Below are 23,082 nucleotides of genomic sequence, written 5' to 3'. Positions count from 1 at the left end.
AGTATAGACAGAATCTGAAACTGTGGCTCCAGGGCTGCCAGGGAGGCACCTGGGGGCACTGAACCATTGGGAACACCCAAGTTGTCATCTTTTCTAGGCCTTTGCTGGAGTTGGCTACCTGGTGAACAAACTATTCATCTTTCAATGTCCAGTATAAGTCTTTCCTGACCTCATCCACTCTTTACCCTGGAGCATGGAAGACTCTTCCATTTAGATGCACACAGGCCCTGTTCTTGAAGCTCTGAGCCAAGTGCCACATCTGCCCAAACCATTGTGGGCAGAGCAAGCATGGGGCTGGATAGCTTCTGCACAAGGGACAGGAGGGAAGCACTGAGTGCCATCACCGTGGTTATTCTAGGAAACAGCTGTGGGTCAGGGTGATGTACAGCCCTGGGGTCCTGCTGAGCCAGCTATGAACCATGCCCAGCAGGATTCAGTTCTCTGGGAGCAAGATACTGAAGTTAAGGGGAATTCAGGGCATGGGACCTGAGGTGAAGTGGTCTCTAAGCACCCACAGGAGCAGACAGAAAGCCCCTCTGAAGAAGGGACCCTCCATCCTAGGCCTTGCAGAGCCCCAGCAAGCCTTCTCAAGGGTTGAAAGGCCATTTTTCCGATAACCAGGCACATGAAGATACTTGGAGATGTGAGCAAGGACAAGGACCCAGACCTATAGAATCCACGTGATGGAAGTGCCAGACCCAGCTTTGCAGAAATAAGGGGTGAGCTTGAAAGTTGCTCTGGGGACCAGGAATCAGTGGACAATGGCACAGGGCACAGTCAAGCAAACAACTTCTAGACATGGAAAAAACGGCTGGAATGAAAACCTGGTGGCCTCATTTGGCAGGTGAGTGAACACAAAAGAGAGTGTAAGGCAAGCTGCGCAGACACTGCAGGATGAATCAAAAGTAGGGCCACACAGTGCCATGGAGCCTGAGGATGGAGTCCAAGGCTCTGCCACAGTCTGGAAGTGGAAGATTTTAAAAGAATAATAGAAATTTCCAGAACTGATGAAATATACTAACCCACAGATGTGACCAACTCCCTGTGACTCCTGAGGAAGAACCCCACCCAGACACACCTTAGGGAGATCACAGAAATCCAAGTCAGAAGGAAGGCTGTGCCCAGCTGGAGGGAGACACAACTAAGACGGGAAGGGCACCCAAGATAAGGGTGAGCCCCGCACAGTAAGCCAGGTGCTGAGGCAGGGAGAGACCGCTAGCATCTGGTCCCTAGCCAAAATAAAGACATTTCAGAACAGCAAGAACAGACCTTGCCACCAGCAGGACAGCACCTGGGGAGACACTGAAAATCTGCCTCAGAGATCAGAGAAAGCTGGGGTGCAGGAGGGGGTGGTGAGTGCAAGGGACATGCCAAGGTATACTGAATGCAGATCTGTCTAGCCAGCCAGGACAGCAGAGGTTGGATGCCGGGCGAGGGAGGGTTGCAAGGAAGGAGTCCAACCTGGTTGAGAGGGCAAGAGGACCCTGCTCCTGAAACTGAAGGCGCCCAGAGAGAAGCAACCCGAACCCGGATTCTTTCTACTGGTGTCCTTTATTAATGAATGCAAAGTACAATAGTAACGGGACAGCATGCATCACAGACGACAGGTGCACAGGGGTGGGAGGGGCCTCATGTCTGAGGTAGAGTCAGGTGGTGGCAGGAGCGGGGGCAGGGAGGAACGAGCACCGGCTGTTCTGGGGTGTTCCCAGCCCCGCTCAGGCCTATGGGCTGTGGCAGAGCTCAGGGTGGAGTGCTGGCTGCACTGAGAGACGGGTGTGTAAGACATTTCCTGTGCCCTAAGTGGCTTCAGTTCCCCTTCTCGGTGTACAGAACTTCAGGGATCCCTTGTTACTGGCTTGTTGGCTTCTCTCCACTTGTGGAGAGTGGCCTCCCCAGGGCCCTGGCCTCCCTCCCCCTGGGGCAGGCCCCACGCACCCTCACCAGAAAATGAAGGAGCTTCATGTGGGAAAGGCCAAGGTTGCCGTCCAGGAGCTGGAGGCAAGTGCGTGAAGAAACACCCTTTACCCTATAAAAATAGTTTCACTTAAAAAACGGGGGATGCTCACTTCGGGAAAGGGCGCAGTATGTGAAAGCGTACTGGGTGCGCAGTGGTGGCTGGGGTGGACAGATGATGGTAGAGAGGGTACTCTCAGGCTCTACTGGGGTGATGGGTGAGGGTTGGGAGGAACTGGGTATTACTTGGCAGGGGCAGGAGGCATGTGGTTCAGCTATGCCCTGGATGGGATGGGGAGGGGTGGGTGGGGCCCTGACTGCAGCCTGCTGGTGGCAGTCAGTTGAGCAAGGTTCCATAGAGCTGGGCCTTGGTGAGACTGTCCTTACGGCTCAACCCGGAGCCGCCAGTCCTCGGGAATGCCTGCTGGGGGCTGAGACGGGCTGCAGGGTGCATTTCAGGGGAGGCCTCCATGGAGCTGGGCTCCAAGGAGTCCCTGGAACCATGCTCGGGCTCAGGGCTGCTGCCAGCCCCACACAGCTGCACCCCGAGCCTATCCCCTTCCCCCTCACTGGGTGCATAGCCAGGGAGAGGGTCAGCTGAGCGGCTGGGGCTGAGGCTCAGGTCGCCACCTGCTCGGAGGAAGCAGGGCTCAGCCAGGTGACCCTGGGAGAGGTCATCGCCCTCCGAGAAGCTGTCGGCCTTGTAGGTGGCATAGAGGGGGCTGGCCCGGCCCTCAGCCTTCTTGCCTGGGCTGCCACCGCTGCCACTGTAATAACGTTCTGAGAAGCTGCAGGGTGAGGCACGGCTTGCGGTGCCGGCAGGGTAGGAGTATGCCCCCACATCCTCCACGCTCAGGGGCCGCCACTGGCCTCGAATGTCCTCCCCAGCAAGCCGTGAACCCCCTGGCTTGGCCCTCAGGCTCCACAGGTTTGGGGGCATCAGCGCCTGCTGGGGGCCTGGGGAGGCCGGGAAGCGGTAGGGCTCGGCAGGGTATGGAGACACTGTCCGCCCAAACCCTGGGGCCACCTGGGCCTCGAGTGGGGCTGCCACGGCGGCCGTGGCCTTGCCAAAGCGAGGGCTGCCGTCGTAGGTGGCGGCAGGCGGCTTGCGGTTGAAGAGCTCGTCGCGGCTGTTCAGGTAGATGGCCTGCTGCGAGGCGGTGAGCGTGCTGGCCTGCGCGTGCTCCTTCTCCTCGGACGTGGCGCTGAAGCTGGAGTAGGAGCTGGACGTGGGCAGCGAGCCCGCGTAGCCAGGGAAGGCCTCATGCCGGAAGCCCTCGGGGAAGGCCGCCGCCTCCTCTTCCTCCTCAGCTGCGCTGTCGGTGGAGTTCTGCGCCCGCAGAAAGCCCACGTCGGCCACTGGCGTGTCCACACTCGGCCGCCGGTCATGCTGCCGTTCTTCTGGGCAGTAGAGGGCCGTGTCGCTGCAGTAGATGTCCCCCTTGTACGGGGGCCGTGCGCCTGCCTTCTCCACTCCGTCTCGGAAGGCCAGGTCGCGGGCCGAGGCATCCGACAGGCGGGAGGACAGGCTGGCAGGATCCGGCTTCTCCAGCACCTTGGCGATGACGCAGGTGGGGACGCTGTCGGCGTAGGCCGGGTGGCAGAGCGGGGAAGGCAGGCTGCAGCCGTGCTTCTCCATGTGTAGGCTCACACGTTGCTGGAAGTCCGAGGGCAGCTGGAACAGGCGTGGGGAGGAGAGGAAGATGGGGACAGGTCATAGCACAGCGGCTCAGCCCTGGCCCCGAGGCCAGGACCACACCAGAGTCACTGACAGACAGACAAATGGATGGACGACAGATCTCCCAGGCTTCTCACCTCGCTCCAGCAGGGAGCCAACTTAACTCCCAAGGACAAGAACGTCTCAGCACCTGGGGAGCCCCATCACCTCTACCCGCCCCACCCTACTCCCAACGGGGCCCAGCAGAACCAGCGGTCAGTCCGCAGAAGCTGGAACCTAGCCTGTCTCAGGCCCCCTTTCCGGATCCTGCCCAATAAGGGGTGACTGGCTTTTGCAGGCTTACCGGGTCTAGGGGGCCCCTCCCCAGTCACACTGCCCACCTACTGCTCAATGAGACAGACTCAGAAACAGATGCAACAAAGATTGAGGGGCCAGTGCCAGGCGCCCAGTTTTCTCTGAGTGCCTGGTGGCAGGTGGGGGATGTCCCGCTACTGTTTGATCCATTTTGTGAGTGTTGCAGGTGTGGCTGGGCCCCGGGAATGAGGACACGGACAGGGGTCTAGGTAGGAGAGTTCTTGTGCATGTGGGCAGGGTAGATAGTCTGGTTAGGGTGGTCACAGATAGGCAGGATGGGCTCTGCCCTTTGGTAGCAGGCAGCCTGGTGCTGACTCTGAGCTCTGCTGCCAGCACACTCCATGTGGTCTCGGTGATACCGGTGCCTGATGTCTGTTTCTTCTCCGGTATGAACCTATCTCTAATTGTGGCTAGGCCCGAGGGCCACTGTGAGGCACAGACAAGAGTTCCTGTTGTATTGAGTATCCAGGGACAAGGAACGGTTCCCAAAGGCAACAGGGCAGGCTGCTCAAGTGGACTAGGATGGCTCTGGGAAGTGGGGTGTGGGGGTGCCTGTCACCATCAGGAAGCCAGGACCCAGGTGTGCGAAGGACGAGGGTTCAGGCTCACCCAGCGGCAGCTTCCTCCTTGAGGGTGGGGAGAGGCTTCGGGGTGGGAGGGCCCAAAAAGAGCCGAGTGATCCTGGGGCGGGGCGGGCCTGGCTGTGGGGCGGGGCCACGTTACCTCGGACACCTTATGGACCCTGCCGTAGGTCTGGCTGCACTGCAGCATCTGGGCCGCTAGATTGCAGTCCTTCCTATAGAGTTCCTAGAAGACAAGAGAAGGTGTTTGGCGCAGCTGCCCTGGTCAGTGCCGGATGCCAGCAGGGTGACGGCGGGGAGGGCACAGCAGGCAGGGCAGCTGCTTCCAGCCCATTCCCTGTCTGGGTTCCACATTCTCACTGTAGGTGATGGCTTGCTCTGACCTAGCGGTACATGGGGCTCTCTGTGAGCTGGGGAAGCCACAGATGGACCCCCATCAGCCCGGAGCTACAGGAGGTTCCCAAGCTACCAGGCCTGGGCTTCCTGTTCTTCCAGAGTCCCTCCAAAGATAACTTAGTGGGAGTGTCAGGCATAAATCAAGGATGGGGATGAGCCCCAGCCCTTCCATCCTGGTCTAATTGCTGCTCATACCCTGTTCTCAGAGAGTCACCTAGCCTTAGTGCTGGGCCCAGGTCAGGGAGGTATGTGACCCCAGGTGCTCAGCCTTCTGAGCTGAAAACAGATGCAAACAGTAGGAACGAGGGGTGTTTTCATCTTTGGAATCTCTGTTGCATGTGCCTGTGTTGGGCTGTGTACTCTTGCCCTCTAGGACCACGTCCAGGCTGGCTCCAGCAGCTCACGGGCTGCCCAGAAGACCCAGGACCCACCAGTGCTGCCCAAAGGCAGCCCCACTTGACCAGGACTAGTGTTCTGAGCTGCTCCCCTCCATCCTGCCTCTGCACTGGGCCTGCACAGGGGAAGGAACCTGAGTCCTCCAGTCCCTCTCAACTCTTCCTTGAACGTCCTAGGAATACAGAGTCTCAACTCGGCCCCTGTGAGACTCCAGGCCAGCTGCCACTGGCACCAGAGGGCTGTGGGCACAGTCCAGGTTGGTTCTTGAGCCCCCACCAAGCCACAGTGAGTAGCAAATGTTACTTGGAGAAGCAGGTGACCTTGGACAGTCTCTGTGATGGACATTGTTGCAGGGGAAGATGCCACACTGGCCAGAGCCCCTGGCTTGACACCAAGACCCCTGGACTGTCTACCTCTTTCGAGGTTGGAAAAGCCTGAGCTTCCTCAGGGCCTGCCCATGGTCCATGCTCTCTCTACCTATTCCTAGAGCCACGCTCCCTGTGTGAGTTGTCTATACTTGGAACCTCCCACTTGCCCCACTCTGGGAAGAGTGCAGGCCACTCAGCCACTGACCTCCAAGTCCCTGAATCCCAAGGACTCCTTTCAGTGCCCCTTAGCTGCTATCTCAGCAGCTGGTGAACCAGAAGGCCAGTTCACAGAGGGTCACACTCTCCTGTCTTCAAGGTCAGGACACATGGCTGGTGTCCCCTACCAATCTTACTGGCTACTCCCTGACAGATGTCCTTGGTGTTTCCTCCTCCCCTCCCTCCAGCTCCCTGTTATCTTCTCTGCTTTCGCCCCACACTCTCAGGTCCCCTTGGCTCCATGAGGCTTTCAGTTTGAGGAAAGGGCTCTTTCGCTAGACACCTGCACGTCTCGCTTCCCTTTCCTTCCTCTCTGGGCTCAGCAGCCTCTTCTGGACATGCCCCAGTGAAATTCACAGTCTGGCATGAGGTGCTGGTCCTGCATCTCTTTTCCTCTGGACACTTGGTACATCTAACACGCTACTCAGTCTGCTGGCTGCGTAGTCTACTGTCTACCTTCCCCACATGGACTTAGTGGTCTGGGCAGCAACTTTTAAAATTATTATTTATTTTAGTGTGCGTTGGTTATACCATAATATCAGAGTCTTACAGGATCTACCAAGGAGCAGAGGCTAATTAGTGTGTCTGCAGTCAGCCCTTGGGGCTAGTGGAGGGTGGGTGGCCTGACTCATGTGGTTTCTGGATGACCACACAGCTGTGATAGGACACTGGGGCTGGCTGAAGTCAAGAGTCCTAGTGGCTTGGGGCCTCCTGCACCCCACCTCCATTCCTTCCAGCAGAGGGTCTGTCCTTCCCCAGCTTCCATGGGCACTCTAAGTCATCACTGCCCTGTCCATCCACTTCTCCCCTGAGCTTGGCTGGATCCCTCTGACTCAGAATGGCCCTGGAAAGCCCCCAGTAGACACTTGCTGCAGCCCTCCAGGGGCTGAATGCACACAGCACTCACGTTGTCCTCCGACAGCTTGTCGATGGTCACTTTAGCCTCCAGCAGGTGGCTGTTGAGGGCGACAATCTCGTGGCTCATCGCACGCTTCTCTTCCTCATAGTGTTGGCCCTAGGTGATGGGTACAAAAGGAGGAGTGGTCAGTGGTCAGTGGTGAGACCCAACTATTGGTCAGGCCTTCATGTGCCCAATAGCTGTTAATGACAAGGTGCTCAGAGGGTCAAAGGCAGAGGTTAAGCACATAGACTGACCCAGGTTCAAATCCCACCCCACTGCTGACAAGCTGGACCAGCCTAAGTCAGTCACTGCCACTAGGCCTCAGTCCCCTGCCCGATGTCCTGCTTCAGGATTGGGACGGACAGTCTGACGTGTCCATCTTACTAACAAGCTGGGAGACTGATGCTTAGGAAGGAAAGGGCTCCTATCCAGGCCCAGCCCCTAGGACTGCCCAGCCCTTCTTCATCTGTTACCAAACTAGAACGAAAAGAACCTTCTCATCCTAAAACAGGGTGGGTGCAGAACCCCTCAGTCATCCTCCTTACTGTCTGTCTGGGCTGGGCTGCCTCGGGCCCCATCTCATTTTCATCCTAAGAACATCTCCCATTCAGGAAAACAAGCCGATGACTCAAGCCCTGCAAGGTCCTGTAAGGCATTGGGGTGCATGTTGTCGGGGCCTCACCATGCGGTACAGCTTGTCCTCCAGCTCCTGGTTGACCCTCTGCAGTGCCATGTAGTTGCTCTGAATCCTGCAGCAGGAAGCAATGAGGTCACAACCGAGTATGCAGGGTCTGGCTTTCCTACAACCCTTGGGACCCTTATAACCATCACATCCTGCTTGACATGGCTCTTAGGACTCTTGAGTTCGTCCTCCCAGCCCCACCTGATATAATGTCTGAGCTTAAGATGTGATCAGAGCTCACTCCCACTGAGGCTTCTGGACCAGGGTCAAAGGCACTGTTCTGCCTATTCACAGGACTCCTTGGAGACAAGAAGGGCCTGTCAGGTCCACATACAGGGCCAGTTCACTCACTTTACACGCAGGTCTTATAAGTTGGCAGTGTGGTTTCTAGCTCAACTGCACACTAGAGGGGAGAGGCAGTGTGTGTGTAGCCGTAGGCTGAGTGCCAAGACATGGTTCCCTCCGGAAAAGGGCATACAGCCAAGTGTTAGGCAGGTACCAGGTGCCGTGCTTCTACTGCTGGTGGCAGGGGAACTGGGCACGATGACCATGTGTCCTTTTGACAACCTTTGCAGTGTGACTGGCCATCTTGCCAATGGGAAATAGACACAGAGATGCTTAACGTAGTAAGTGGCAAAGCCAGGACTTTAACCAAAGCCTGGCTGCACTGCCCCAGCCTGACTTCCATATAGCTCAGTGGGGATTTTCAGAAGCCCAGAAGAATGGGGCCATTCTGCAGGGGACACACTGCCCTCAGGGCAGCACCAGCTGCTGCTCTCTAAATATGTAAAACAAACTCAGCCAACGGCAGTCTGCACTTTGTGTTTAAATGCAGGAAGTGTGCAATAGGGTTCAGAAAAACAAATGTGCAGGGGGAAAACATTTTGAGTCTGGTCCGCCTCTCAGTACATTAGCCTACGTTCAGTGGTCTTTGCGCACCAGCAGGGCTCTCAAGTGGCTCCTTCTGTGCTGCTGCTGGCTCACAGAGAATGTATGAGGCGGTAGGAGCCGGGTCTTGGAGAAAGCACTGTGAGAGCCTGCCACACCCTGACTGAAGTCTGGTTCTGGGTTCCCCATCTGTGGGTGGGGCCGAACATCCCTCAGAGCTGGGCTGGTGCTGAACTGACCCCCGCTCCCCACCATCTCACCTGCGCAGTTTCTCTGTGACCTTGTCTAGCTCCTCCTGGGCACGGCGGAGCTCAATCTCCAGGTAGTGGCGTGTGGAGTCGAACTCGGTCTCCAGCTTCTCCAGCTTGTGAGTGGTATAGGACAGCCGCTTGCGCAGCTCGCCCTTCTGTTCCTGTAGCGCGCTGCAAGACACCCGGCAGCCAGCCAGGCCACAGCACTGAGCATGGGGAAACTGAGGCATGCTGTGGGCACATACCATGCACCCAACCGCACTTACACATGCTGGCACACACACTGATACACACCTCCTCCAGCAGTGGTGGCACTTGGCCCCGTCCAGGGTCAGGGGCTCTGTGGCTGCCCTGGTATTCATGCTCAGACCTCTACCTGTACCCGTCACAAGAAAATCCCTGTGTTGTCAGCCAAGAGAACATGGCCTTCATGCCTCCCTCATGGAGCTGACATCTACATGGCACAACAGGTCTGCTGGCAGTCTGCTCCTCCTCAGCTCTGGGGTGAGGAAACCCAGACCGTGAGTGGACACTTGTAGCCCTTTACCAGACCATCTCCTGGTTATATGTGTGCTCCAACACACTGTTTCACCCCTCTGGGTCCAGGAGTGGGTCACTGGTGACAATGCCCCTAGCTCAAGCAAGGTCCCCCGACAACAGCCATCGAGACTACACACAGCCCGGAAATTCAGCAAAGCCCCAGCCTGTTGGGGAGCCCTTTCCCTAAAGAATCTTCCAGAGCTCCTAGGGTTCCACTTTTCCCCACACAATGGAGCTTCTCTGCATTCTGGGGACCTCCCTGACCCAAACCCAAGTGAGGGGTATAGAGGCCTGGTAGGTGTCCCCTCAGAGCTGTGTCCTCAACCTGGAGTCCTTGTAAGCTGCACATGTCACCTGGGCTCACATCAACCAACCCCCATTAAGCATTCCTGGGTTTTCACCTAGGCCAAAGGTAAGGGGCGGGCCCTCCTAAGAGTCAGTCCCCAATAGAGACTAACCCTAGGTAAGCCCAAGGCAAGGAGCCCTGTTCTACCACACAGGCCCAGCTGCTAGGTGCTTTACCGCCCAGCTGTCTGCACACCACTCTCCTCTAGGCAGCACCCCCCATCCACCCTTTACTGAGGCATTTTCTCCTCTGTGGGGTGGCAGTCTTCCTGGAGTACCCATTGCATCCAGTGTGTGTGGGTTGGGGTGGGCAGCAGCCACTGAGGTTGGAAGGTTCCTTGTATGGGTTCCCGGTCACAGGCCACAGGAGGACTCTCCATCTGCCCTGCTGGCCCCTCTGCCAGCACTCTCACTGTCCTTTAGCCTCTAGGATGAGCCCTCCCAAGCCTATACCTGCAGCGTGCCAGACTCTCACACTCAGCCTTGCCCTTTCTAGTGCCCCGCCTGCCCGTGGCCCCACCTCCACAGGTTCAGACTCTTCCCTCACTGGCAGAACCCAACCAGGGTCACCCCATCCTTCCATTCCTCTGCCTTGGGAGCCAGCAGGACCTGCTGTAAGGGAGGTGACAGGATCTATGTGGGCTAGTACCTAAAATGAAGTAACACTACATAGAGCCTGGTTTACCCTGAGCCTCCAGTGGCCTTTCAGACACATGGGGTGACTCCCTGGTCCACAAGCCCTTCCTGCCCCACCCAGTCCTCATAGCCATCCACCTTGAGCTGCACCCCAGACTACTTGCTCCAACGGCTCCATCACTCAGGCCCCTGACCCAGACACACATCCGGGGAATTCAGACGCTGATGATGTCCCTAGGGCATCTTCCCCTTGAGTCTGGAATTGTCCAGCCTGGTGTCATCCATTCTGGTATTGTCCCAGCTGCAGGCCTTGCCTGGGCTTGGCCTGGCTTACCACTGTACCTCACCTGAGCCCCATCTCCACATCCAGCCACACCCAGCCCCTCCTGGGTCTTGTGTCGAGCTGGCCTCTCCCTTGGGCTCCACCTACCAGTTTGTGTCCTACTGCTACCAGTCCAGCCACCTGACAGCCCCTGTGTACCAACACACTCAGCTATCCATCCCAGACCCTGGAGAGGACCTGGGAGACCCCTCTCAAACCTCTTCCTCACATCTGGCCATGCCCTGGGGATGCAGCTGCCCAGATACTCTGAACAGAGAGGACCCTGCTGGTTTCCTGGGTGAGCTACACCAATTCCCACCCAGTGTCCTCCCATCTCAGGGCCTCAGTTTTCACATCTGCAAGGCAGAAGGGTATGCCCATTCAGAGAGCAGGGCTGTCATTGGTTTCTTTCCTATGCTGAGTACCAGAACCACCCAACACCATGGAATGCTGTGAGAGGTGCTACCGTGTGGGGGTGGGGGCTGCCAGGCCACTGGAAGGCTAGGGGGAAGCTAGACCAGGCCCCGCCCCCACATTCGGAAAACGCATCTTAACATGCACAGGGGAGGGGGCTGAGGAGCCTGGAGCAGCCAGCACCTTTCCCTTCCTAGCAGTGAAGTAGCTTTTCTCTGGTTGTGTCCTAGTCAGTGAAGTCAGCACTCCCAGCCCCTGCAGTGACTGTGTGTCCCAGTCTCCTCCTTGTCCACTGGAAGACCACGGACAAGCATTAGAGTGCTGACCATAAGAGGGGCCTGCAGGAGTCCTTCCATCTGTAAGGTCTGTGGCCACTCACAGGAGTCCAAGGATGGAGCTGTGGTGTGAGGCAACATGTTGGTCCTTCTTCTTTTGAGTCTGTCCTGGGGAGCTGGACACAGACATGAGACACACGTCTGGGCACAGACGCAGACACTAAGGAGTGGGGGTGTGGGGGTGGAGACAACAGGTTTATTACCTGTCCCAGAGTGAGGGTGAGGACCTGGCCAGGTGGCCCTGCAGACACATGGGGTGACCCGAGGCATGAGGGCACCCAGGGGCTGCGCAGCCTGTGGGTGAAGAGGACAGAGCTACTCAGAACAAGTGGGGGGCACAGGGTGGGGCCACAGCCCTGGGCAGAGGCCAAGAGATGGGGGGGCTGTGCTGTGGGAGGAGGGACCTGGCTTGTGCACCTGCTAGTCTGCTGGTTGTTCCAAAGGCTCTGAGCTCATTGGTGGCACTGAGTCCCATGGTGGCAGGGTCTGTTGGTCACCAGCCAGGTTTATTCTGTTCCCACCCACAAGCCTACATCCTCTACCTTAGCTTCAGGGGTGTCATGGGGAGACAGTCTTCCAGTTCCTGCTATGAGTTTGTTCAGTGCCTGTCCTATTCTGAGGCTTGGTTTCTAGTAGGCTCTGCCCCTAGTGCACATGATCTCCTGGTCAGAGGGACAAGGAGGGTGATGGGATAGGTGGTTCCTCCCTGTAGGAAGGCCACATTAACTGACATATAATGACAGCCACATGAGTGTCCTGTGAACATTAGGGGTCCAGGGCCCATTTCATCCTCCCCTGGGCTCCTGCTCAGCCACCCCTGCCTGTGACTGGTCTGGGCTAACAGTGGGTAGCTACTGAGAGAGGAAGCAGGTCTGGCTCAGCCCTGCTCCAACACTGCCCTGATGGAGGATTATGGGATACCTGCCCAGCCTCCAATGCACTTGTGGTAAGGGTTCACCTTCCTGGAATCTGTCAGGTCCAGGACATGACCTTGAGCAGACACAGGTGCAGGGATGCTCAGGGTCACAGTGCTATCCTCAGAGAAAGTAGGGATCAAGTGTCCATCGAAGGAGGCCAGCTACACCCACAAAAGCTCCTGGCCCAGAAACCAGACTCTCAAAGTGGGCTTCAGGGTGAGGCAGACGTGCTGAGAGCTACATAATCCCATTTAAAAGACTCACTGCACAGACCATCAGAGAAGGACAGGAATGTTCATTTGTTATCCCTGGGTGGTGGAATGCTGGGTAACTGAAAACATTTTATACTTTTCTGGATTTGTCATCTTTTCTACAGATGAAAAATCTGAAGAAAAAAAATTTCCTATGAGCATCAAGTGATGGGCTAGGAGAGGTCAGGGGGAGCTCTTAGCCCTTCCCATGGTGGCCCCTCCTGGTCCTAAGCTGACTTCACAGTGAGTGGCATGCACTAGAGGTGGGTGAGTAGGTGGATGTCAGTGGCTTGGCTTCTGGGTAAACAGATTCAGGAAAGCCCTCCTGGGGGCCATCTCAGAAAATGACCCGAAAGGTTGCTGAGGAAGCCAGGGGCAGCACAGGCTGGACCGCTTCCCTTCTTGGTTGGCCAAGGCCAGCAATGACTATGGTGTCCTCTGCATGGCCCTTGCCAACAAGCTGCCACTCAACGGGGGTCTCAGAAGCTTGGGTAACTCAGCACTGAAGTCTGGCATCTAGGGGGAAATGGAGCTTCAGGGAAGAGCTGGGCATGCCTGGGCCAAGTATCTGCCCTGGTCACTCACAGGGCATTTGCCCTTGTTCTGAGCCAGGTAACACATGGAAGCTGTCAGTGTAGCCTGTGGTATAGGGAACACTGCCCAGACATGAGAATAGGCCCCAGAGAGGTTAAGCCACAGTCCCAAGACTGTCAGGTATGTCTGGGGAGTGAGAAGAAAACCAGTTTGGTCCCTTCTGGGGCTCCCCAGGGAGAGAAGGTGGAGGAAATATGCTGAGCCATCTGATGAAGGCTGTGGGTGCTAGCAGAGGCCTGCAGGTACAGAGAGGCACATACAGGCTGGGAAGCCCCAACAGGACCAGTATTTTCCCTAGCCTAGGCCAATGAGGTCATCTGACCTGAGACCTGGCCTCAGTGATCCCAAACCAACAGCCTGGACTTAAGTGTCCTTGAGTGGCATCAGGTGACATCTGCCCCTGGTGTTGCTTTTGAAGAGATGGGGTAGAGCCCCAGCATGTGCTACTTATCAGTCTGTGTAGAGCACACGTCCGCCTAGTTATGGACCCTAGGGAGGGACTGGGGTGGGGGCGGGAGTGTTGGCATCAGGTGACATCTGCCCCTGGTGTTGCTTTTGAAGAGATGGGGTAGACCCCCAGCATGTGCTACTTATCAGTCTGCCTAGAGCACACGTCCGCCTAGTTATGGGCCCTAGGGAGGGACTGGGGTGGGGGCGGGAGTGCCACCTGTCAGCATGTCTGTCTTCTTCCACTAGGAAATGCCTGATTCTGGGGCCAAACTAGCTTTGAGGGGCCAGCAAGGGTCCTTAGGGGTTGAGAAAGCTCAGGACATTAAGGGCATGGCAGCATGGATTAGGGCTTCCCCGTCATGGCAGTCAAGTCGGATGCTATCACGTACCTTAGACCTTAGACAGCCACAGCCACCTGTGGAGCCCTGCGGCTCTGTGCTCCTTCAGTGTACACAGCTGAGAAAGAAGGTTCTGGTAACTGACTATAGACATGTGGCTGAAGGCTCTTGAGCCTGCCAATCTCTTCCTCCCACCTCATTCCTTCCTGAGTACCCCCTAGGCACTGCCCTTACCTCTACCCTGCAGACTTTATCCATGCCCCCTCCCCACCTGGATGGCCTCTCCTTTCTTGGATGCTCAGATCCTCTGGGGAGCAGAAGGTGTAGCTCCTGCCTCTGGGGGTCCTTTCTCACCACACTGGGCCACCTGTCCTGCAGGGGACTCATACCTATGTCTTCTTGGCGACTGCCTGCCGGTCCACATTGCGCTGAGATAGGGCTGGGCTCCTGGTCACTGTCCCAGGGTCAGCGAAGGGCCACAGAGTTGCAGCAGCCCCAAGTTGCTGGCGTTCTCGGGGGCCCTGCAGCATGCCTGGGCTCAGCCTGCCTTCCTCTCTGGCGTGGCTCAGCCTGGCCCCAGCAGTCATGCTCCAGCAACGCCAAATTGCTTGTCATTCTCCACAGGCTGAGGGCACTTTCTCATCTTGGTGACTTTGTCCCTGTGTCCCCTTTGCCAGGAACTTGTGCAGCCTGCCCAAGTTAACTCCTCCCCACCTGAAGGTCCAGGGCCCACCCCCCCTGGAAGTGGCTAGCAGCTGCTCCCCTGGGTGGCTGAGTCAACATCCTGCCTTCTGCTGAGTTCAGGGTGCCTAGGTCTCCTCTGACACCCTGGCTTCTCAACTCTGACCTCTCCTCAGCAGCTGGATGGCCCATTTCTAAAGCTAAGCAGACCATGCTCTGGCCTAGCCACTGTACTCAGACTAAAAGCCCAGGTTCTCACCTCTCAGGGCACTACTGTCCCAGCCTCTGTGCTTGCCCTGGGGCCCCTGACTGCTTTCCCACTTCAGGGCCTTTGTCCTCGGTGTTTCCTGGGCCGGGGACAGTCTCTCAGGACAGTCCCCACCTGCATGGTCACCTCCTCTGACAGCCTACTCGGTGTCATTCCTAAGGGGACACTTGACCTGGCTGGTTACCTGCCCCCTTGATCCTGTGGGCTGCTCACCGTTGATCTCAGGTGTCAGTACCCAGCCAGGGTGGAAGGCACAAGCTAGCATGTGCCTTTATGACTAACTAGCCACCACAGCTGTAGCCCTGTCCCATCAATCCCCTCTGCTAAAAGAGCCCAGTGCTGAGAGCTGGGTACTGTGGCCTGGACAGCCCTTGATGTGAGCAAAGCCAGGTGCCCAGGACAGCTGAAGCCAGCAGGCCCTGGCACACACAACTGCCTTGCTTGGGACGTCTTTTCCCTGTTCTGTGTTTCACTCCATCCTCCTCCAGGGAGGCCACCCTGTTCCCTGCCCCCAGGACAGGTGGTCTGTACTGGGCTCAGCCAGGCTTTGTGACCCCCCATACTCCCTAATTAGGGGCTTTATTAACCTCTTCAGTCACAGGCACTGGCAGAGAAGAGAGGGACAGGATGTGAGGGGCTCTGGAGCCTGGGGCTGGGAGAGGGGGCTCTGGGGCAGGGAGCACTGGTTTCAGCATGACCTGTCTAGGTCAGTGATGAGGGTGAAAGGAGTACACAGAGGTAGAAGGAGTCAAATCCAAGGCCAACACCATGCCCCCTGCCCACCTTCTATCCCCCTGCATGTGTCCTCCCTGGCTCTCTCTGCATATTTCTAACCAGGCAAACTCCACCTTGTGGAGGACCACCTGGAGACTCAGTGCCCACACCCACATGGATGGCAGGAAATGTGCTTCCGAGCCACTGAGGGCACCATGGTGTTGTGCCTCGTTTTCCCCTGCGACCCCACCCTTCATCACTCTGCCCCACCTCCAGCACGTTCTCCTCCCAGTCATCCACAGCAGGGGAGCACAGGAAACCAACCAAGGGAACCTCCACAGATGTCACCCCCACATGCCACCCACCCACATCTGCCCTGACACTTGGCATCACATGCCTGCCACACATGGTGGTCAGCAACTCTCCAGTCCCTGCCTACCCTGCACTAACTCCAGTGGGCTCTGCTGGTCTCTCCTTCACTTCTGAACCATCCATCCTCCTTCCTTCTAGACCATTCTCTTCAGCAGTCCAATAGATGGCTTCTTTTCACACTTCAGTAACCACCTTCTCCAGACACTGCCTGCACTGCTCCTGGCTGTGCAGACTATCTTCACTGTCTGCATGTTCCCACCAGGCTCTTGTTGGTCCCTTCTTAGCCCTCACCTGCCTTCTGGATGGCTGGCTACTTCTTCCCAGCCTCCTTGGAGGGTGATCTTCATGCCTTCCTCCAAGCACCAGCCTGTTCCCTCCCCTGGGTACACACACCTATACTGACCCCAGCAGCAAGCAGCACATGGTTGCCGAGGTCCCCCAATGCTTCTGACTCCAGGTGTCCCAATACCTTGGCTATGTGCACAGCCCACAGGAAGCCCTCACCCTCCCAAGACCTGCCCCACCCCATTCCTGGAGGGTCCTGGACATGCCCTATCCTCCTACTGGCACTGTCCACAGGATGGATCCGAGACCTCCCCTTCTTCCAGCACCCCTCATCCCTGAAACCCCATTTTTTCTTCTAGCCTCTGGTCCTAGTCTGCTCTCAGCATAGGTACTGACCTTGAGGCAGTCACCCCATGTATCCTGGGGAGGATACCATTCTGTGCTGGGGTTGGGGGTGAAGGCAGGAGGGCAGCCATATCCTGAGATGGGGAATTTGGAGCTGGGGGGCTGGGAGTGGGGTGGGATTTGGGTCAGCCAGGGTAAGGCATGGGCTCCAGAGATGCCCCACAGTGGGGAGCTGGCAGTGCTGGTTTGGGGGCCATCCTAGGGGTGAAGCAGGAACAGGAGCCTGGGGAACGCTGTCTGAAAAAAGGAGCCACATGGGTCCCAGGAACACCAGTGACCCCCACCCCCCAGCTTCATTGGGTCTCTTGTCCACTCTGCCTGGGCCCCTCGTCCCTGTCCTTCACCCCCCCCCAGACTGTATCCCACTTTAGGGGAGGGTCAATGTGTAGGATGGTGGACAGAAGACCCCAGGGTGTGTCTCATTGTCAACAATAGCTCTGGAGGGGTGCCTAAACGTCCCCTCAGAGCCCAGGTGAGGAGGTCATGATGCCATCTGGGCAAAGGACTGGCTTGAGGACGAACCCCCAGGCCCTGCTCACCACTGTCAACGGACATGGGCAAACTCATTAACTGGATCAGCAGGAGGCCTGCTTCCTCTATTCTGGACTCATAAAGCCAGTGAGGGTGTGGATGGCACAGTGACCTGGGCTGTTGAGCAGGCTGGACTGTCCCTACTTGGTGACCTCTACACCCAGGGTTTCCAGGATGAACTGGTTCCAGGCTGGCCCCCTTCCATCTCACCCCCACTAGCCCACACCTCCTGTCTTACTACCAAAGCCCCAGCCAACCTTGTGTCCCAGAGATCCCCAGACATAGCTGGACACACTGGGTATCCAAACTCAGAGCTGGTGTGTGTGTGTGTGTGTGTGTGTGTGTGTGTGTGTGTGTGTGCAGGGGCTGAGGTGATCTCTTCCCAGGTGGACTCCTCAAATGTCACCATACACTCAGGTCTCAGGGTGCCATGCCCTCTGATGGAGCTGGTGCCCTGAGGGGTGTGGGCAGTGGGGCCAGGAGCCTAGAGGGCTGGTTCTAGTTGGCTGGTCACCCACAACCCTGCCTATCCCTACCTTCCCTGGCTAAGGCCAGATATGCCAGGGTTGCCTCCTCGCAGTGGGAATAATGTCACCTGCCCAATGGATGGGGAAACAAGGTCCCAGCAGGGCAAAGGCAGACCCTTCAAGAGAGGCGAGCAGTTACCAGCACAGTTGGTCTCTACAGCATTTGCCAAGTTCATGCAGATGCATTTAATCTACCTAAAATGGGTGCTGCTATCAGAATCAGAGAGGTTCAGAAGTTTGCTGAAGACCACACAGCCCCTGAGTGAAGACCTGGGATTCAAGTCAGGTGACCCTATCTTTTTAAAACCACATATTCCATCAAGGAAGCTTTTCAGAACAAGATCTCTGTTGGGCTGTGGGGACAGGAGACTATGAAGGGCAATACAGAGAGAGAGAAGACAGAACAGTCCATGTCACAGGTCCCTTTATAATACCCTGACCCTTAAAGGGAGAAATCAAGAGGAGGCAGTCTTTTACACTTTGGTGAGAATTAACATGTCAGGCTTCCTCCAGTAGGATCAGGTTTAGAAGTGGGGGGGAAAGCTTCAAAGGACCTCATTTAGGGAGGAGCCTGTCCAGGTGGGATAATGGGTGAAGAGTCAAGAAATGGTGAGTAGAGGATCTGGTGGTGGGAGACCCAAGCCTGTGTACCCCGAAAGCACACAGCTCTTCACATCTGTCTCCATCCTGTGTGTTAGGAGTTCAGGCCCATCACCAAGTCATACTACAGCTCTCCCAGTTCAGCAGACCTCATTCTATAGACCCTCCCTACCCAGAACCCACTGCCTTACCTGCCTCCAGACCATGGGCCCTGTTCTTACCAGGCCCCTGCACTGGCTGGACCCTGCCTGCCTAGAGTTCTGGCCTTCCTGTCTGTTTGTTCTTGCCAGGTCAGCCTCAAGGAATTGTGTGCCCTGGCCCCCAGAAATGCTACTTTTTATGTCCATCTCGAAAGCATCATCACTGTGAATTTTCCATGCTTAGAGAAGTTTCTTCTCCCTCTAACACGAGTGTTTTTGCTGTGTTTTCTGAGACTACAATACTCCTGGTAAACAGTGGTGCTTAATAAATGCACTGAGCCTGTGATCAATGAACACAAGTGACAACTCAGAGGGCTAAGTCCAGATCTTCAGGTCAGGGAGGCAGAATAGTACAGGTTGACATGGCCAGTGGAGGGCAGATGTGTTAACCTGGGGGTGGGGGGAGGGTAGGTGTTATACAAGGGGATTAGGGGAGCAGGGGTCTGAAGGCTTTGGAATGCACCTTCAGTCCTGGCTTTAGGAAGGATATATGTATGGCCCCAAGGGGGCGCTGCTGAGGAGGATGCTGGGACATCTGTGAGGCTACCTGATAACTGTCTCTCTGGAGCCAATGTGGTGCATCACCCTCCTCCAGTGTTCCAGCCTGGAGAACAGCCTGGGTGAGTGGGTCAGGGTATCGGCCAAATAAATGAGCAACTGTCCATGTCTAAAACACTGAAAATGACAAGCCCAACCTCAGGGCACACAGACCAAGTTCAAGTAGAAGAAGGCCACCCAGCCTGTGCCTGAAGATTCAGTAAGCAAGACACAAAAGAATCCAATCAGAGGACAGAGACACACAGGCTGGGGTGTGGCTCAGTGGGGAGGGGGGGTGCCTGCCAGGTATTGCATGAGGTCCCAGAGTTCCACCTCAGTACCTCAGCCTGCAATATGCAATAGAGTCAATCAAAATCCCATCCACACAAGGGCTGCTTTGGGTAAGAAACAAGTTCTGGAGGGGCTCATTCCCTTCTGGAACAGGCTGTGTGAAGATTCCTACAATCTATAAATGAGCAACTGTCCATGTCTAAAACACTGAAAATGACAAGCCCAACCTTAGGGCACACAGACCAAGTTCAAGTAGAGGAAGGCCACCCAGCCTGTGCCTAAGATTCAGTAAGCAAGACACAAAAGAATCCAATCAGAGGACAGAGACACACAGGCTGGGGTGTGGCTCAGTGGGGAGGGGGGGTGCCTGCCAGGTATTGCATGAGGTCCCAGAGTTCCACCTCAGTACCTCAGCCTGCAATATGCAATAGAGTCAATCAAAATCCCATCCACACAAGGGCTGCTTTGGGTAAGAAACAGGTTCTGGAGGGGCTCATTCCCTTCTGGAACAGGCTGTGTGAAGATTCCTACAATCCAAGAACACAGCCGATCCTGGAGGAAATGCGTCAATGCCACCCAAGAGGGAATCCAGCGAGGAGAGCCCCCTGCCCACACCCAATGGTGTGGAGGGTGGTGAGGACGGTGGTGGCAGGGGAATACTGAGCACCCCGGCCCCACTTCCCAAGTTGATCATGTGCCCGGCATACACCCCAGGACCATCTGTCCATGTCTGTCCATGTATGTTCACAGCAGCTCTGTTCACCATGACCCAGGCGGAAAACCACAGTGGACACGCTGTGGCCCAGTCACTAGAAAATGCCTGCCACTTAGTCACAGTCAGTCACTAGGGTGACTCCCAAAGATGCCGTCAGCCCCAAGGAACCGTGGTTGGAACCGCTCATAGCACAAATTCACCAAGCCAGGAGCCTGTACCACAAAACCAGGGTCCTTGTAACCTCAGGGTGGGGCCTGTCTTGGGGAAGAGTCTTGGGGTTCTTGGGGGCTGGCAGTTTGCTGATGGTTCCCAGACTCGCTCTAACCTAGAGGCTAATGCTGCAGATGGTTACCTGCTCTGAATTCCTTCCCTGGGGACTACTGTACTCTTTGGGGGTAAGTTATGACCCACCAGCGGGGCAGCTTTGGGCTTGCTAAGCACCCCAAGCTCTACCTCTCCAGGACAGAGGAAGAACCACAGCTCATATAGAGAAAGGGCTGCCCAGGGACCAGATGAGCCAGCATAGAGGATAGCTGGGATCCAGGGACATGCCAGGGCTGAAGTGTCACAGAAAGTTTTACAGGCAGCTAGAGACAGGGTAGATGAGCAGGGATGAACAGGGGTCAGGAGCTGATGGTGAGCCAGAGCTAGGGTGGGCAGGCCATCACTGAGAATGGCTGCATACCCATTATGTGTTACTGGGAGCCCCTTGTGTGTGGGTCCTTGCCAGGCACTGGGACCAACTGAAGTTGAGGGGTCAGAGTCAAGCCCTGCTCTCAGAGTGCCCATGTGGGGCACCAGGAAGGAGAGGGACCTCATTCCAGGTGGCAGGGACTCACCCTCGACCTCCACTTCCCCAAGCCCTGAGGCCTTTGTGCTCTTAAGGTATGTCCTGTCTATCTTGTCATCCTAAGCCCCAACTCAGGTGTCCCAGGAATCTTTCTCCAATACCCCAGGTCAGTGTCCCAACCTGGTACCCAGAGCATCTTGGGCAGATCCCAATGGGTTGTCCCCAGCAAGTGTGCCTGCTTTGGACAGCTGGACTTCAGCTTTCTGCACTGGGCCTGGTACACAGATGGGGCAAGAACCTTGGGGGACAGTCTGGCGGGTATTAGAGCTTCACAGTTTGCTGTGTGGTCAAACAGAACAGGAAAAGGCTTCCTGGGAGTCAGGCAGAGGGGCGAAGGCAAGCAGACTCCAACTGCATACTTGCTCAAAAAAGGAAGCACTGTGGCCTGGTGGGCACAGTCATTTTTCCCATTCTGCATGAGCCACCCCTGCTCAAGCCTTAGGGGCTGAAGGAGTGGGTGGGACTAAGGCTCAACTGCCCAGAGCTCAAGCCATGTCTGAAGTCCAGTCTGTGACATACATATAGAAACCATGCTCTGGGCTAGGAGGCACGACCAGGCTCATGTCACCGTCCCTCTGGGTACCCAAGACCCTTTCATTCTACCACAAAAGAGCTTTTCTCTTGGCTGGGGCTGCCCTGGTCATACTCTGCCCTGGCTAATGTGCTCCAGACCCCCAGACCAGGCACTTCCATCTACTTCCCAACATCCTTTTTTGGGGACCCCCATTTTGCAGCTGAGAAAACAGGCCTGGAGGAGGACTTTCCCAGAAACCAGATTTGTGGGACCCCAAATCCTGTTACCTCCCCTGAGGGAGGCCATGAGACTAGATTCCCTTGGCCTCTGGTTCTTTTGGTTCTTGTGCTGGACCCTAAACCTGAGACAGAAACCTAGAGGTCATCCATACCCATACCAGCAGGGAAGGAATGTTCTAGAGCAAGCTGTTTGAGCAGACTGCTAGGGGGCCAGCAGCTGAAAACATGAGATCACCTCCAATTATGGGGCGGGGGGAACCTTCCCTACCCCAATTCCAGACAGACCCTCCTCAAGACCCCAAGTCTAGAAGGCCATGTGGCAGGATTCAGTCCAGGGGCTCAGGCCCTGCCCCCAGCTCAGGCCCCTCCCACCTCAGTTCAGGGCAGGACATCTGCCCACCTATGTCCCCAATCAGGTTGACCAGGTCTCTGTTCCCATGCCTGGGGAGGCTCAAGACCCCTGACTGAACATAAGGAGAGAGGGAAAGTGGAAGGAAGCCATAAGGGGCCCAGCTGGCTTCAGAGAAGCTCGGAATGCTACCTTTGCCTCCAGTCCATTTGGGTTGAGTCGTGTCACCCCATCCAGAGCCCCTCCCCAACTGGATGGAGGTGACAGTGACAGCCAATGTGGGGCATCAAGTAGGGTCCTGGCCTGGGGTGAGCAGTCTGGGTTTGGACCTGAGGCCATTGCTATGACCATAGCCACAAATGTGGGCCTCTAGGCCTGGCCACCTCCACCTGGGCCTGGGCCATGTAAGGTGGGCCCTGGTCCACTGATACCAGATTTTGGTTTGAGGTCCCAAGAGACTGGACCCCTCCCAGCCTAGTTCATGCTGATCTGGGCCTGTGGTCCTTTGCACTTGGTCCCAGATACCTAGGTATCTGGAAACCATTCACCAACACTGAGGGTCAGCTGAGAAGGCCCAGCCCCTCTCCTTGAGCCAGGCCCTGTCTTGGGCCAGGCCCAGGCTCTGTTGGGCCTTGCCCCTTAGGGAACCAGTGGCCTGCTACCCACAGTTCTCTCCAAGGTGCTAATTTTGGCCTTGGGAAGGAAGGCTAGGAGACCTCCAGGCCAGGGGCAATGGCCCCGAACTCTGCACCATAGGGCCAGGCCTGATGGCACACAGCCTCGGCCCTGGCCTGGGAAGAAAAACAAGTGTGTGTGTGTGGGTGTGGGTGTGGGTGTGGGGGTCCCGAAGGCACGGTGAGGGCGCCAGAGAAGTCGCGAATATTCAAATGGGCTGATCCCCGGCCTGCCGCGCGCAGCCCCTCGGAGTCCCGCGCGGCTCCAAGTTGAGCTGCGGAGGAGGCCTTCGGGGTGCTCCGGGCCGCGGCCGCGGGATTCCCCCAAAATGGCTCCAAGACGTGGGGCCTGGCCGGCCGCGCGGGCTCCATCCCTGCCCGGCTCAAACTTAACCGCTCCGGGCGCGACAACTGTCGGCGCCACCCCGGGGACGCGGCGCTGGGATCCCGGGGGGCCAGCGCGAGGGTCGCGGGGACCGGCTCGGGGTGAGCCATCGCTCCTCGCCGCCCGCGGCCGCCCCGGG

General features: G+C 56.8%; 1 protein-coding gene across 5 annotated transcripts in view; it reads right to left on the bottom strand.

The window, feature by feature from the left end:
• Positions 1-1,532: 1,532 nt before the first annotated feature.
• Begain (brain enriched guanylate kinase associated) overlaps positions 1,533-23,082 on the bottom strand; it is a 23,220-nt gene continuing 1,670 nt past the window's right edge. For 4 of the 5 annotated variants that reach the window (XM_008825613.3, XM_008825611.2, XM_008825614.1 and 1 more), the window contains exons 3-7: positions 8,674-8,835; positions 7,526-7,592; positions 6,850-6,957; positions 4,709-4,792; positions 1,533-3,628 (exon numbers count right to left, since the gene is read on the bottom strand). In XM_008825613.3, coding sequence (XP_008823835.1) covers positions 2,291-3,628; positions 4,709-4,792; positions 6,850-6,957; positions 7,526-7,592; positions 8,674-8,835 — 1,759 coding nt within the window. In that variant the 3' untranslated portion in view covers positions 1,533-2,290. Of the gene's footprint in view, positions 3,629-4,708; positions 4,793-6,849; positions 6,958-7,525; positions 7,593-8,673; positions 8,836-11,459; positions 11,551-13,857; positions 13,919-23,082 lie in introns of those variants that run through there. The other variant, XM_008825612.2, reaches the window with a different exon arrangement.

The sequence above is a fragment of the Nannospalax galili genome, unplaced genomic scaffold (genome assembly GCF_000622305.1).
Source record: "Nannospalax galili isolate Female #2095 unplaced genomic scaffold, S.galili_v1.0 scaffold188, whole genome shotgun sequence".
Classification (NCBI taxonomy): Eukaryota; Metazoa; Chordata; class Mammalia; order Rodentia; family Spalacidae; genus Nannospalax; species Nannospalax galili.
Note: the sequence above shows the minus strand (reverse complement) of the source record. Positions and strands in the feature narration are given on the sequence as shown.